Source organism: Microcaecilia unicolor, chromosome 6, assembly GCF_901765095.1.
Source record: "Microcaecilia unicolor chromosome 6, aMicUni1.1, whole genome shotgun sequence".
In the NCBI taxonomy this organism is placed as follows: domain Eukaryota; kingdom Metazoa; phylum Chordata; class Amphibia; order Gymnophiona; family Siphonopidae; genus Microcaecilia; species Microcaecilia unicolor.
The window spans coordinates 332,842,151-332,858,153 of NC_044036.1; the positions used below are offsets into that span (position 1 = coordinate 332,842,151).

The window sequence follows — 16,003 nt, forward strand, 5'->3', positions numbered from 1 at the left end:
GCTTCTATATTGTCTTACTTGGATTATTGCAACTCACTGTATGTTGGAATTTCAGTGGACTTGCAAAGAAGATTGCAGCTACTCCAGGACACGGCTTCTCATATGATCTTTTAAGAAATCTAGATTTGATCACGTGTCACCACTTTGAGAGAATTACATTGGCTCCCACTGAATAGGAGAATAGATTTTAAAATCTCTTGTTTGCAGTGGCGTTCCGAGGGGAGCTGACACCCGGGGCAGATCATCAATGCGCCCCGCCCCCCGGGTGCAGCGCCCCCCCCCCCTCCCCCGGGTGCACGCCGCTGGTTACTGTTCCGGGGCAGAGGGAGCATGGAAACCAACGACGCTGACTGGCGCGCAGCACCCCCCCCCCCAACGGCGTGCACCCGGGGCGGACCGCCCCCACCTTGGTTCGCACTGCTTGTTTGTGTTTAAAGTTTTTTGAGAGGATATTCCAGAAGAGTTTTTGATGATAATATTTTTTTCCCATGGGTAAGCTTTCTAGGATTTTTAAGCTCATATATCCTTCTTTTAAAAATGTTTCTTAAAAAAAAAATGCTCGAACAATCTTTCTTACAAGGTGGTTTCAGTTTTGAACACTCTTCCTGAGGATTTGCTGATTCATATTTCACATTCAGAAAATATTTAAAGACTTAATATTTTTCTGATAAATGAAATCATTTTGTTTTTTTATATTATGTATCTTCTGTATTCATTTTTATTTTTGTAAACCACTTTGGGACCTTTTTAAGAATAGAAGTGGTATATAGGACTAGTGAATAGAATAGAAAAAAAAATACATTGTGAACCTTCATCAGTCGCTCTATTTTTTTTTTTTCTTTTTCTGTTACTATCTGTACTTAGAAACTTCCATAAGTTTGCAGCACTGTAGTATAACTGGCTGCAAAGTCTGCAGTGTTGGTTGCATGCCATTTTGATCAACCGAAGACAGTAAGATAGTGTTGTGTGTATTTATGAGCTTCTTGAACTTTCCTCCTTGTAAGTAAGCCTCATTAGTACACGCTATGGGATCCTTTTACCAAGCTGCATGAAAAAGAGCCCTGCGCTGGCGGCGGGGGCCATTTTTCCTGTATGCCAGGGCCCTTTTTACCGCAGTGAGTAAAAAGATTCCAGGCACACATGGCCATGTGGCAGGGAGCCCTTACCACCACCCATTGAGGTGGCGATAAGGGCTCCCACACTAACCTAGCTGTAACCGGGTAACATATGGTGATACCCGATTACTGCCGCGCAAGCCATTTCCGAGGGTTTTCTATTCCCCCCCCTCCCCCCCGGAAATGGCGCATGCTCAGGGCAGGACTACCGCTGGTGGTAGTCCCAAAAGAGCAAGCGGTAAACTCGCGTTGGGCTTACCGTTGCTTTGTAAAAGGGCCTCGCTGTAGGAGACTAGAATATTCAAGCCTGAGTGCCTACTTGTTTCGTAGATTGAGACAGCGAGGATACCCAGGGAGGGTATTAAAAAAAAGCATGCAAGAGAGCCAGGAATGCACACCGACAATGGCTGTTACAACCCCGCCCTGCCATGCGGAACCAACAACATCGAATGGTCTGTGTTTTACCCTTCTCAACACAAGCCAATTGCATTAAAAAGATCATCCGACAACATTGGCCACTGTTAGAACTACATGATATTTCTTCAGACCTCTGTTTTGCATATAAGAGATCGAGGAACTTGGGAGAGTTATTTAGTAGAACATACAACAAAATGCAAGCATCCACCATAGGGGGACACGGAAAATGCCAGAGGTGTGTATACTGTCGATACGCATGGTGTACTTCGGTGATCAAACAACCAAATAATGGACAAGATTATACATTCTGAAACCGCACAGATTGCGAATCTGTGAGAGTCATATAAGGGATTCAATGTCCGTGCACAAAATGGTACATCGGACAAACGAAGCGGCGAATAAAAGATCGTATAGGTCATCTGGTCAATTGGGGCACTTTTTTTAGGCTTGGTCCTAAAAATAAATGGACGGTCTGTGCCCTGAAAAGGACAGGTACAAATCAAGGTAAGGTATACACAAAAAGTAGCACATGTGAGTTTATCTTGTTGGGCAGACTGGATGGACCGTGCAGGTCTTTTTCTGCCGTCATCTACTATGTTACTATCAGGCTCATTTTCAAAGCACTTAGCCTCCCAAAGTTCCATAGAAACCTATGGAACTTAGCCTCCCAAAGTGCTTTGAAAATATGCCTCTATGTATAGCAGAATGAAAAATAAAAAAGGTGGGAATATAAGCCAGGCTATCCAAAGAATGGAACCAAATTATCTTTAAAAAAAGAAAATGTAATAATTTTCAAACAAATAATAATATAACAATCACACATTAAAAATGACTCGACACAACGTTGTGTTTCGGCCGGATAGGCCTACATCAGGAGTCTTATTAATCAAGGTGAAATTGAATATAGCACATCAAAGGAATCTCAAAATGCAGATAAAAGATTCCAAGGATAAAAGATCTGCAGATAAGATCTTAAAAATGGTCTTTCCCCAGGCGGGCGATCAGACTCAGCCACTTTCAGTTGAGTCCCTTTCCTCCTTTCCCTACCACTCTCGGGTGTATAGCGGAACACCTAAGCAATTTAAGAAATAAACAAAAAAAAAAGATGCACCTCTGGTCGCCCACTGGGCGGAAGCGGGACATCAAGAAAAAGATCTCCTATTTGTGGTGTTACAACAAATACCTGGTGATTTTTCAGGAGAGATAGTATCAAGATTACTTTTAATGGAACAAAGACTAATTTATCAATCGAAGACAATGGAACCCCGCAGGGTTTAAACAAGGAAATTGATTGGTGGATTTAGACACCCCCCCCCCCCCGAGACCGTTTAAAAGAAGGGCAGGGAATAGAAAGGGAGATACCATGCATGCGCCGGCGTTTCGGTCGAATGAGATTTGAGGCAGCACTGCTCCTGCCAAAAATTGTTTGACTATAATATCTATTTTATAGACTTTAAAGGAGTTTTCCTAACTTTCATAACGATTTGTGAGCAAATATAAGAAATGAACAGACTCGTATCACTCTGACATGGCATTAATTCTGAACAAAATTTGTTTTAGCATTCCGTTCCTCTGAGGACGCCAACAAGCGCAACATGCCCGCATGTAGGGAACTGGAAGAATGTGAGAGGCTGAATACCGGAGCTTAACCAGAAATCTTCTTCAATATTGTAGTCTAGAGAGCATACGTCAGAACCGGGACTCTGGCAGGACTACTCCAGAGCACCATCACCATCTCCACTCCATAAGAGCCAGAGAGATTAAACTTTGTACACCAACCAGGGGCGTAGCCAGACTTCGGCGGGAGGGGAGTCCAGAGCCTGAGGTGAGGGGGGCACATTTTAGCCCCTCCCCCCCGGTGACATTGCCAATATCCCCCCCGCCGCTATTGCCGACACCCCCCGCTGCCGCTAGCACCACCACCACCAACTATGACTCCCCTCGCCGTCGCTTACCTTTGCTGGGGGGTCCCCAACCCCCGCCAGCCAAAGTCTTCTTCCTTCATTTGGTTTCTGAGTCAGACAGCGACGGCGGGAGGGGGGTTGAGAGGGTCATCGGTAGGGGGGTCCAGGGCCAAATCTATGGGGGCCCAGGACCCCGTGGCCCCATAGTAGCTACGCCACTGACACCAACAAAGAAATAAGAATTGACCATCAGGTATAAGCACATAAAAGAGGTGGAGGCATGAGTGCGATGATGTAACCATGGGTAAATGAAACAGTGATGCACTGTGATAAAGTCTAGCCGGAAATACCCACACACTGAGCACAATAGCATAATATAAAAAGAAAAAATTACACTGTATTGACACAAGATAAGGCTTTAGTGTTAAAAGGTGTTAATGTCTGTATAGAACTCAGACAGGTTATTACGATCACAAAGTGTCTGACTTTATTGATTCTGTTCAGAATGTTGAATCATCAATAAAAACCATTGAAACATAAAGGTGTTAACACTATAAAGTTTTTTTTCTATGAAGAAGTTAACAAAACAAACGAAGATTAATACCCCAGTAAAACTACTACTAGTTAAAATTTAATGCCAAGAAGTGTAGAGTGATGCACTTGGGGTGCGGAAACCCAAAAGAGAGATACCGGATAGGAGGGGCGAGATTAGTAAGCTCAACTCAGGAGAGAGACCTTGGGGTGTTGGTGTCTGAGAATCTGAAGGTGAAGAAACTATGCGACAAGGCGACGGCCTTGGCCAGAAGGATGCTACGCTGCATAGAGAGGGGCATAACCAGCAGAAGAAAGGAGGTGTTGATGCCCCTCTACAAGTCGTTGGTGGGGCCCCACTTAGAGTATTGTGTTCAGTTTTGGAGGCCGTATCTTGCTAAAGATGTAAAAAGACTGGAAGTGGTGCAAAGAAAAGCTACAAAAATGGTATGGGATTTGCGTTGCAAACCATATGAGGAGAGACTTGCCGACCTGAACATGTATACCTTAGAGGAAAGGAGAAACAGTAGTGACATGGTACAGACATTCAAATATTTGAAAGGTATTAATCCGCAAATGAACCTTTTTCAGAGACGGGAAGACGGTAGAACTAGAGGACATGAATTGAGGTTGAAGGGGGGCAGACTCAGGACTAATGTCAGGAAGTATTTTTTCACGGAGAGGGTGGTGGATATGTGGAATGCCCTCCCGCGGGAGGTGGTGGAGATGAAAATGGTAATGGAATGCAGACGTGTGGGATAAACACAAAGGAATCCAGTTTAGGAGTGCTTCTGTGGAATCTTAGCGGATATTGGGTGGTGACACCGGTAATTGGGAAACAAAACGGGAGCTGGGCAGACTTCTACAGTCTATGCCCTGATTGTGACTGAATAGATAGGGATGGGCTGGAGTGTAAATTTTAAGGGGCTTCGGCATTAGCTTCAGAACTTAGTACAAGAACAGTGCTGGGTAGACTTCTACGGTCTGTGGCCTGAGAAAGGCAAGGACAAATCAAACTCTGGTATACATATAAAGTATCACATACCATGTAAAATGAGTTTATCTTGTTGGGCAGACTGGATGGACCGTACGCATAATTAAACTCTGGAATTTGTTGCCGGAGAACGTGGTGAAGGCGGTTAGCTTGGCAGAGTTTAAAAAGAGGTTAGACGGTTTCCTAAAGGACAAGTCCATAAACCACTACTAAATGGACTTGGAAAAAATCCACAATTCCAGGAATAACATGCATAGAATGTTTGTACGTTTGGGAAGCTTGCCAGGTGCCCTTGGCCTGGATTGGCCGCTGTCGTGGACAGGATGCTGGGCTCGATGGACCCTTGGTCTTTTCCCAGTGTGGCATTACTTATGTAGTTACCGTGTTTCCCCGAAAATAGGACATCCTCCAAAAATAAGACCTAGTAGAGGTCTTGCTGCAATTTGAAAATATAAGGCCTCCCCCGAAAATAAGACCTAGCAGGGGAGGCCTTATTTTTCGGGGAAACATCGGGGTCACCCCCCCACCCTTGATCGCCGGCTCCCCCCCTCGATCGCCGGCTCCCCCCGCCCTCATTCGCTCCCAGAACTAACCTCTTAAATGCTTCCTTTCACCATTCATCTTCGCACTCGCAGCAAGCAGCAGGGCAGGCCACGCCTTCCTTCCATGTCCCGCCCTCGCCTGACGTTACGTTACGTCAGGCGAGGGCGGGACACAAGGAAGGAGTGGCCTGCCCTGCTGCTTGCAGCGAGTGCGAAGATGAATGGTGAAAGGAAGCGTTTAAGAGGTTAGTTCCGGGAGCGACTGAGAGCGGGGGGAGCCGGCGATCGAGGGGGGGGGGGTGACCCGATGTTTCCCCGAAAAATAAGGCCTCCCCTGAAAATAAGACCTAGCGGGTCTTGGGGAGCAAAAATTAATATAAGACAGTGTCTTATTTTCGGGGAAACACAGTATGTATAAGTCTTTATCTGCCGTCATTTATTATGTTAGCGTCTAACACGCGTAAACCATTTACGAGCGTTAAAAACGCTAATGCGTCCATAGCGCCGTTTAGTAAACTTAGCCCTTAGTTTTTACACCAGAAACTCCCAGTCTTTAAATCCTGCATAGGAGCTTGGTCTCTAACGATAAAGAAAACTGTTCAAATGATTAAATGGTAAGTACTGTCTTCCTGTCTGATCACGTCATCATTTTAATATATGCTGGTATGAGCTGTGACTGACTTCCAGGTTCTTCTTTTCCTGGCTGCTGCATGCTCCCCACTTTGGGACAGGATGAGCTGCTGTTGGCCAACTTGTAGGAGTTGCAGGCCCGTTTTGGGAGGAAGGGATCTAATTGGCTGTTTAGGGGTACCTCTTTGGGTTTGTACAGTTTAAACAGTTAACTGTAACTACTCACATTTAGTTAACTTTTTAGCAGTCTCTACATCCTTTCCAGTATATAAAGAATTTGTGTAGTGCATTGGACCTGACATATAATAAATTAACATGTAAAGCTAAAGTTGCGGTGATGAAGGCCATGTATTGAATATACATTATTATGGGAAAGGTACCCAAGATAGTAAGATCCTTTAGCCCTGCTTTTTTTGTTTGTGTTCTTTTTTTTTTTTTTAACTTGCTTCTACATAAGTATTGCCATACTGGGAAAGACCAAAGGTCCATCGAGCCCAGCATCCTGTTTCCAACAGTGGCCAATCCAGATCACAAATACCTGGCAAGATCCCAAAAAGTACAAAACATTTTATACTGCTTATCCCAGAAATAGTGGATTTTCCCCAAGTCCATTTAGTAATGGTCTATGGACTTTTCCTTTAGGAAGCCAGCCAAACCTTTTTTTAAACTCCGCTAAGCTAACCGCCTTTACCACATTCTCTGGCAACAAATTCCAGAGTTTAATTACACGTTGATTGAAGAAAAATTTTCTCCGATTCGTTTTAAATTTACTACATTGTAGCTTCATCGCATGCCTCCTAGTCCTAGTATTTTTGGAAAGCGTGAACAGACGCTTCACATCTACCCGTTCAACTCCACTCATTATTTTATAGACCTCTATCATATCTCCCCTCAGCCGCCTTTTCTCCAAGCTGAAGAGCCCTAGCCGCTTTAGCCTTTCCTCATAGGGAAGTCGTCCCATCCCCTTTATATCATTTTCGTCGCCCTTCTCTGCACCTTTTCTAATTCCACTGGTAGTGGAATGAACTGAAATGCTAGATAAAATGGGAATGTGTTTAAAATGAAACTGACCGATAGGTTTGGCTCCTAGCCACTACTCAATTGCCTCCCCTTGTTCCTTCTCACCCAGTACTTCCCTCGCCCTTAATTGTCTTGTCTGTCTGTATTATTTTAGATTGTAAGCTCTATCGAGCAGGGACTGTCTCTCTGTGTCGGGTGTTCAGCACTGCGTGTGTCTGGTAGCGCTATACAAATGTTAATAATAATAATAATAATAGGTTTGGATTTCCAGCAGAGGGCAGTAGAGGAATGCTGAAGTGTCTGCATTTGATAAGCTTATTCTCTTCTCTGTATCATCTTTTCATTATAGGACTGTACCGTATATTCATATTTTATATGATTTGGCCCTGAATACATTATTTGTATTAGACCAAAAAGTGATTTAAGTTCAAATGCGAATAATCTGGGGCTGTACTGTGCTAAATCCTCTGAAATAAACACTTGATCTCTGATTTCATGTTGCTTCTTTTATTGTTTGTTATGTTAAAGCTCAGTGTCCATTATTCATATTCAATATTCGTATTCACCTGAACAGTAAAATATGCTGTTCGGTATAGCTCTACTTTTCAATACTGAGCTAGTGATTGGGACCACTTGAGAGCATCAGCCATGAAAAGTGTCTCGTGTACAGAGCGCTGCAAGCCACGAGTTCAAATCTTGATCCTGTCACGTGCAGAAGATGTTGACCCTCCGTATTCTGATTTAGCTAAATGCTAGTAACATTTGTCCTTTGTAAGCAGGTCTGCAGGAATGGGTGGTCACTGTATGCACATGACTGAAAGCTTAAGATTTATAAAGCATGTTTTTATTTCTGATGGAGCTATAGAAATGTACATTTTTCTACAGCATTTGTCAGTCAGTCTTCTGTGAAGAAGATTCCCAAAGCAACACCTTGTAACACCTAGTGGCAAACTTACTTCACTGAAATCCCCAATCTGAACTGTGTGCATGAAGTTGAAAAGGAGCTGTAGGCATGTGACTTCTGCATAGAATCTGTCTTCTTAGATATGTGTTTTTTCCATCTTCCACAGGGATGGGGATTTTCAGCTTTGCCAGGTACGACAGTGATTTCTACAGCAGAAACTACAAAGGCCGGCTGAAGCCAGGGAAGAAGCTAACTGCAGGAGACTACTCTGTGTTTGATGGCTATTACACCCCTCCTGTCACCAGCACGCTGCTTCTCAGGTCCTGCAAGGTGAGTGCCCAACGCCTCGCTTTTTTTCTCTCCGATCTTAATTTTGGCCTGTGTACAGGCTTCTCAACCAATATTCTCCAAATTCAGCAAAAGGATCCATGACTGGGAGGGATATTGTGCCCTTTTAGAGAATTTTGAAGGCAAAGGGACACTGATTCCTTTAGATAGGTCAGTGCAGGTAGAGAAAAGTTGGCTTGACCTATTGTGCATTTTACTTATAAGGTTTAAATAAAGTAAGAAAGCACTTGGTGAAAATGACATTATCATTTAACAAGATATCCCATTTTACCATCCTTAGTAAAGTAAGTGGTAAGAATTTTCCCATGGAGAGGCAGGTATAAGGAGGTACTTTTTTTTTTATAGGAAGGAGATGGTGTATGAAGTCCAACAAAGAGAAAGACAAGCAATCCCACAAAGTTAACAAGACCAACAAAACAAAACAACTAAGATATAATAGAATAAGTGAATTCACAGCATTCATTGACTACTAGTTAATCCACTATAAAACTGGGTTATTAAATATAATCCAAAATGTGTATAAAAGAAAGTAGTAAAAAGGTTAGGAAAAGCAAATAAACAAGCATAATAAGTACCAATATGCAGACAATGTAAAAATGCATGAAAATAAGAGTACATAAAACCTCTAAAAAGATGTGACATGAAATAAATAAAACTAGCATTCAGAAAAATGGTAACGGTTAAGTCCATTTGGGTGTACTCTGTTCAATTCAAAAATGAACCTTCATATGTAATAAATTCAAGTCGGTATTGCCATCTGTCCATCTCGGAGTAATGGTTCTAATAACACAGAATTTTAAATCATCAAGATCATGACCAGCCTGGACCCAGTGTTCTAGAATGGGTGCTGAAAAGATATGCCTGTTAATACAGCTTCTATATTCTACTGTTAACCATCATTTTTGTTTTGCCTACTTAAAGAAGACCGCAAGGGCAAATAATATTTTTACTGCTGTAATTGCCTATTGCTCATGTTTGATCTATTCTTACTATACAGCGCCTTGAGTAAATTCCTTCAAAAAGGCGGGAAATAAATCCAAATAAATAAATAAATGTAGACTACGTAAGCTGTATTACAATTGCTGGAAAAGTTTAGACTGTACATTTTTTTTTTATCTGTGGAGAGATGAGTAAACTCGGAGATTAACATAACATGTCTGCATGTTGAACGTGATCCACGGGGGTGTGTGCTGTGTGAACAATGTTGGCCTGTGGGGGAGCAGGAAGGGCAGCGAGGACAAGCCTGTCTCTGATTCCTCTCACGTGTATAGGCTTTTGTAGAGCGTTGTCTTAAAACATTCAAGGTTTTGTAAAATATGCCAGTGTTTGAGGATGATATTTCTTACACCATGAGTCAGATGAGAGAATCTTAAAGTGCAAACAACATTAAGAACTTGTTTCTCTTTATTTCCTGTAGATCCTCTCTACAATGTTAACGGGCTTTCCCCCCTCAGTGCAGCGCTTTGGATAAACCCCCTATTTGCAAACTTAGCTGTGAGTTTAGCCAACTGGCGTCTAAAGTGAGCAGGTTCAGAGCAGTGTCAATGTAAACGCAGAAACTGGCGCTATGGTAAATTGCCCTTAAGTTGTTCTGATAGCTGGTGTAATGTAGATAACTATTTTTGTCTGTAGGTTTCTTAAACAGTGAGGTAATAAATCTGTAACGACCTTTAGTTATCAGGGCATCCAGAAAGGATAGTTTGTGCTGATTAAACTGTATTTTAAAGTTCAAACGAGGATTCCTTGTATTGAACCAAACAAAAAAACGTGGTCAGACTTTTCTGTGCCATCTAATGTATGTGAAGCAATCCCTTTACATAGAGACAGAAAAATTTAGACAGATAAAGACCATATGGCCTATCCAGTCTGTCCATCCGTACCATCTACTCTCTCCCTTAGAGATCCTACATGCTTGTCCCAAACTTTGTTGAATTCAGATACAAACACAAGTAGCCTTTTGGGGGAGACGATGACCCTGTTTTGGTAAGATATGGATATGCTCTTTTCAGGCTTAGTAAAAGAAAGCACTATGGGGGCCTCCATTTAGGTGCCCCAAGGACACATGCCGAGAGCCTGTTCTGTAACAGCATCTGGGTGTCCAGATTCCATTCTACAATACTATTGTAACACGGTATCAGCATGTTTTTACATTTATACGCCTGCAGTTACGCTGACCGTAGACCTGACATAACTGCAGTCGTGCAAATGCAGCAAGGATGTATCTAAGTAACTTTATTCCGTGCTTAAGTGGGAGTTGTACCCGTGCTCTGCACCATGTCAGATACTGGTGCCCTTAGAATAACACTTAGGCACCCTGCTGGCACTTTTGTAAATAAGTGTACCCTGACGCACATAGGAGCTAGTATTCTGTAAATTTGTGCACTCAAGAGGCCCTTTTTACCTCCTGAATTGTGATCAAATGTCCTTCTCAAAGATCTAGGGTTTGATTGGATCAGATGTCTAGAACACTGTCTAAAAAAAAAGAAAGGAGGAGTGGCCTAGTGGTTAGGGTGGTGGACTTTGGCCCTGGGGAACTGAGTTCAATTCCCAGCACAGGCAGCACCTTGTGACTCTGGGCGAGTCACTTAACCCTCCATTGCCTGCCGCATTGAGCCTGCCATGAGTGGGAAAAAGTGCGGGATACAAATGTAACAAAAATAAATAAAATAAAAATTACAAAAGTCCAGATCAAAAAATGAGGCTGCTTAACTGTTCCACTCCAAATGTGTATTCTTCTTCAAGTCAACCGGTTTTGTATTTGTAAAATAAGGTGCGTCACCTCAGTGAAGGACACACAAAGCAAACTGAATTGAGCAAGATGCTTGTGCACCCTATGTTTGTGTTTTTTCTGGGTCCAGCTAAAGTTGAACATTGCTCTCATGCAGCTCATGTGTTTAGAAGTGAAGTGTCACATTTCAAGTTCCAACTAAGCCAGTTGTGTGCTTTCTAAACCTTTTTGACAAATGATCCTTTTTTTTAATGCATAAATCATTTTACTGCCATTAACTTGTTAAAACATGAAGATTTGGATTTTAGGTGACTATCCAGAGGGATCAGATTGTAATATAAAAAGAAAAAATAACCTTGGGATTGTGTGCTCATGTTCATTTGTTATCAAAGCCCAGTTCGGATGTTATAGCCCATATGTACTTTTGATTGGAACCTATTACATGGGTTGTTCTTTGGGACCTGAAGCTGTCAGTACAGCACACTGTGTCAGAATCCCTGTGGACACTTATTTGTAAGCCTGCTGTGGGACTATAGGGTAGTGATAAACAGGAGCTTCCACGATAAATAGTGGCTACAGCAATTAATGTATTGTGTTGCAGACCCTGACCCATGAACTGGGACACATCTTTGGGCTTCGCCACTGTCAGTGGCTGCAGTGCGTCATGCAGGGTTCCAACCATCTGGAGGAATCAGATCGACGACCACCCGAGTTATGCCCCATCTGTTTACGCAAGCTCCACTGTGCACTTGGCTTCAACATAGCAGAGAGGTACAAGGTAAAGAAAGTCAGTACTAAGTAGCTGGGAAAGAAAAGGGTTTTTGAATGTGTAATTCTGTTAAAATCAAGAAGTCGCTGAAGGAAAAGCTGAAATCTTGTGAGAATGAAAGCATGGCATAACTCTTCTCTAAATACTGATCAGAGGGAAGGAGTCATGGCCACGGTGAAGGAATTACTGGCAAGCATTAAGATCTCAGCAGTATTCAGAGAGCTTTCAAGAAATCTGATTGCCTGAAATGTAAGGCATTAAGATCTAAGGAGGGTTCAGAGAGCTTTCAAGAAATCTCATTGGCTAAAACCTAAGGCATTAAGATCAAAGGAGGGTTCAGAGAGCTTTCAAGAAATCTCATTGGCTGAAACCTAAGGCATTAAGATCTAAGGAAGGTTCAGAGAGCTTTCAAGAAATCTCATTGGCTGAAACCTAAGACATTAAGATCGAAGGAGGGTTCAGAGAGCTTTCAAGAAATCTCATTGGCTAAAGCCTAGTTAGCATTAGGCAGTGTCATACTTCAGACTTATCTCTGCTGAATGTTCATATCAGCTTATGACAGAATAGATTCCTTGTAACTTGACTCTTGTTTATGAGAATAACCTGAAGATAGTGTAATAAATGAACTTTGCAACCGGGTGAACACACCTGGAGAAGGGAACCTGTGTCGCCTAGAAGGTTCATGATGTACTCCAACATTTGCACATTAGTCTCATGTTGACTTAATATTATCACATCCTACTGTACAGATTCTAGTTATCTCACAGATCAATATGATGACGGTAAGAATGCTGCACTGAAACGTAAATACGAGTGGTTTTGTTTACATTGACATTTAATCACTTTACAATTGTTAAGCTGTTAATACAATGTAAGTTGTTTATATCAAGGAGATTAGAGCAGCTTTTAAACTAGAAATTGGTTGAAGGCCGACAGTCGATCAAAAGTGCATGGTTTGGAACAAGATCTTTAAAAGATATCACCAAAACAGGGAAGGTGGGGCACCCCAATAGTGAGGTTGCAACTGAAACTACAGTAGATCAGATGTCTTTAAATAAAGAGCAGACTGATTTTCAAGATTGCAAATTAGTACTCAACTGCTGAGCAAGCTGTGAATAGGAACAACAAACAATGTTTGAAATGTTTATATGCAAATGTCAAAAACCTAAAAAAATAAGATGGGAGAGTTAGAATATATTGCACTAAATGAAAAGATAGATATAATAGGCATCTCTGAGACCTGGTGATTCCTGAAAAAAGAGGTATGGTCACAGTAAAACACATGAACCGGGATAAAGGGGATGGAACGACTTCCCTATGAGGAAAGGCTAAAGCGGCTAGGGCTCTTCAGCTGAGAAAAGATGGCTGAGGGGAGATATGATAATGGTCTATAAAATAATGAGTGGAGTGGAACAGATAGACGTGAATCGCTTGTTTACTGTTCCCAAAAAATACTAGGACTAGGGGGCACGCAATGAAGCTATTAAGTAGTAAATTTAAAACAAATCTGAGAGAATATTTCTTCACTCAACATGTAATTAAACTCTGAAATTTGTTGCCAGAGAATGTGGTAAAAGCAGTTAGCTTAGCAGGGTCTAAAAAAAAAGTTTGGCTAATTTCCTAAAAGAAAAGTCCATATGCTCTAATTAAGATGAACTTGGGAAAATCCATTGCTTATTTCTAGGATAAGCAGCATAAAATCTGTTTTGCTGTTCTGGGATCTTGCCAGGTACTTGTGGCCTGGATTGGCCACTGTTGGAAACAGAATGTTGGGCTTGATGGACGTTCGGTCTGTCGTAGTATGGCAGTGCTTATGTCCCTGTTCACTGCCTTGGGTGAGTTTCTTCGTAAAGGCGGTTAATAAAGTCCTAATAAATAAATACAATTTTGGTTGTAATAGCAGCTGTGTTCGTTGAGGGCCTACCATGTTAGGAAGGGGTATTACTAGCCAGAATGTCTGTATCTGAGAACTAGGGTTTGATTAGAGACCAGCAGTAAACCCCCTGATTTCTGAGCAGTAGCACTTGTTCAATAGCCTGCAATGTAAACCAACTCTGATACTTTGTGCTGAAAGAAGTGGTCAGCTAGACTGAAAAAAAAAATTAACTATGCTGTAGTCTGTATGGAAGGTTTTCAGTATTAAAATAAAATGACATTTTATAACATAGTTCAAGGGGGAAAATATGTCTGTAGGCCATTGCAGTTGGACGTTACTGATCTTCAGTAAGAATATAAACACTGTTTGTTTTATGTTGTGTTTGGTGTTTTTTTTTTTTTTAACTGTTCATTTGGATTTGACTCTGCTGCTGCTCATATGTTTCCAGGCTTTGCTGCACTGGATTGATGGAGGAGGCTGTGGTGTGGAGGATCCTGGTTGCAGTCATAAAACACGCCATTCGCCCAAGGCAGTGGAAGATTTTAAGGAGCACAGAGGGTGGATCCTGAAATGTCTGGACTTGCTGCAGCAGTGAATGAATTGAGCACGTACTGTCTCTAGAGTGAAAGTACAGAGCTGCTGCCATTCATGGTCCAACGTCAGGTGCAGTCATTGACAGTCCTGGTAGGAGAAGAATGCAGTAATAATTATAATGAATTGTGTCATATGCCTTTGGGGTTGTGTATGCTACATCATAGTCATTTTATTTCTATTATGGCAATTGGCCAGCTGATGTGTATTGGAATGCTACACAAGCCAAAAAACATGCAACATTGTTTACTCCAGCGAGCAGCTTTGAATGGGCTTAAATAGCCCTGAAATTCTCACGTGACTTCAGAGATTGACCTGGGATTGTCAATTTAAGCATCTCATAGGTGAGATTTGTATGTCTGTTGATCAGTTTGAAGCACACGCTTCAGTATTAGACCTGCTAATACATTTAACTACGTCATATGTTAATGATCTGTGCAACTGACAAAATCTAAATGAAACTACATAAAATTTAATGCATGATAGTTGTACAGACAGCATCTGCTATTACAAAGAACCCCCAAATATTCTGCCATTGAGCTTTTTTTAAGGCCTCACTTTAAGAAAACGTGTTCAAGTACTTTTCCTTTCTCTGGGAAAATTACTGAATACATAATGCTCCAGCTGGTCTTTTTTCTTTTCACGTTGCCATTTAATAAAATCTCCCAAATTAATTTTCCCTGCTTCTTTTCCTCTGTTGGTCCTCAGGAAGGTTTCATTCCATAAAGGGGATTAGATGAAAAGGTGTTCCAAAGTACAAACCTTTTGCTTGTTTACGAAGAGAAAACTTGGCAGTGCTTCTGAAATATAAGTCTTCTAATTTGTTTAGTCAACTCCTGGTGATCTGCTGTTTTTTTTTTCCTGGTAACCAGGGTGTGTCTGTGCTCACTTTCTCAGTTATAGGCAGGGCTGTCTCAACAGCAACCGCTTTGCCACATTCACGTACCAAGATGTTAAAGTTCCCTTCCCCTTCTTGAAAATCAAGTCTTTCTTTTGAAACAGATAGGGTTTTTGGCAGCTGTATAGAGGACCTGTCGGACATTGGCCAAGGAGAGATTGATTTTGATTCTTCTTGGTGACCCTGCTTTATTTTTGTTGCTATAATACAGAAGACTTGTATCTAAGATTAATCGAAAGCAGTACACAATTGGTAAGGGTTCTATAGGGCTCAGAAAAAGTTTGTGAACCCCCCCTAAGATGGTCTGTATTTTAGCACAGCTTATACTTGAGCAGAGGTCCTAATCTAAATTCTGAAATAAGAGAGAGCAAGAACGTTACTGAATAAACGACTTACAAAAAGGATGTTTTAATTATTTAATTACCAACAACGAAATATTAAATATCCAATAGTCTCTGATAAATAGTTAGAATATAATTGATTGTTTGCTGAATTGATGTATGTTTTTGCAGACTGATGTAAGCCACATTGAGCCTGCCCATGGGTGGGAAAATGTGGGATATAAATGCTATAAATAAATAATCCACTGCTGGAACCAGGATCGCTACCTAGTAAAAATTGATACTGATATACTCCAATCCAGTATTACACTATATTGCTATTCACCATAAATTTTTTATATATATATATATTTCTTTTTTTGAGCACACCCAGATATTTCCACTATCTTCAGCAT

At 41.5% G+C, this 16,003-nt stretch overlaps 1 protein-coding gene across 3 annotated transcripts in view; it reads left to right on the plus strand.

Moving 5' to 3' along the window:
- Positions 1–15,792, plus strand: part of AMZ2 (archaelysin family metallopeptidase 2) — a 39,659-nt gene extending 23,867 nt beyond the window's left edge. For 2 of the 3 annotated variants that reach the window (XM_030208480.1, XM_030208481.1), the window contains exons 5-7: positions 8,224–8,387; positions 11,735–11,911; positions 14,227–15,791. In XM_030208480.1, coding sequence (XP_030064340.1) covers positions 8,224–8,387; positions 11,735–11,911; positions 14,227–14,373 — 488 coding nt within the window. In that variant the 3' untranslated portion in view covers positions 14,374–15,791. Of the gene's footprint in view, positions 1–8,223; positions 8,388–11,734; positions 11,912–14,226 lie in introns of all 3 variants that reach the window. The other variant, XM_030208482.1, reaches the window with a different exon arrangement.
- Positions 15,793–16,003: the final 211 nt, after the last annotated feature.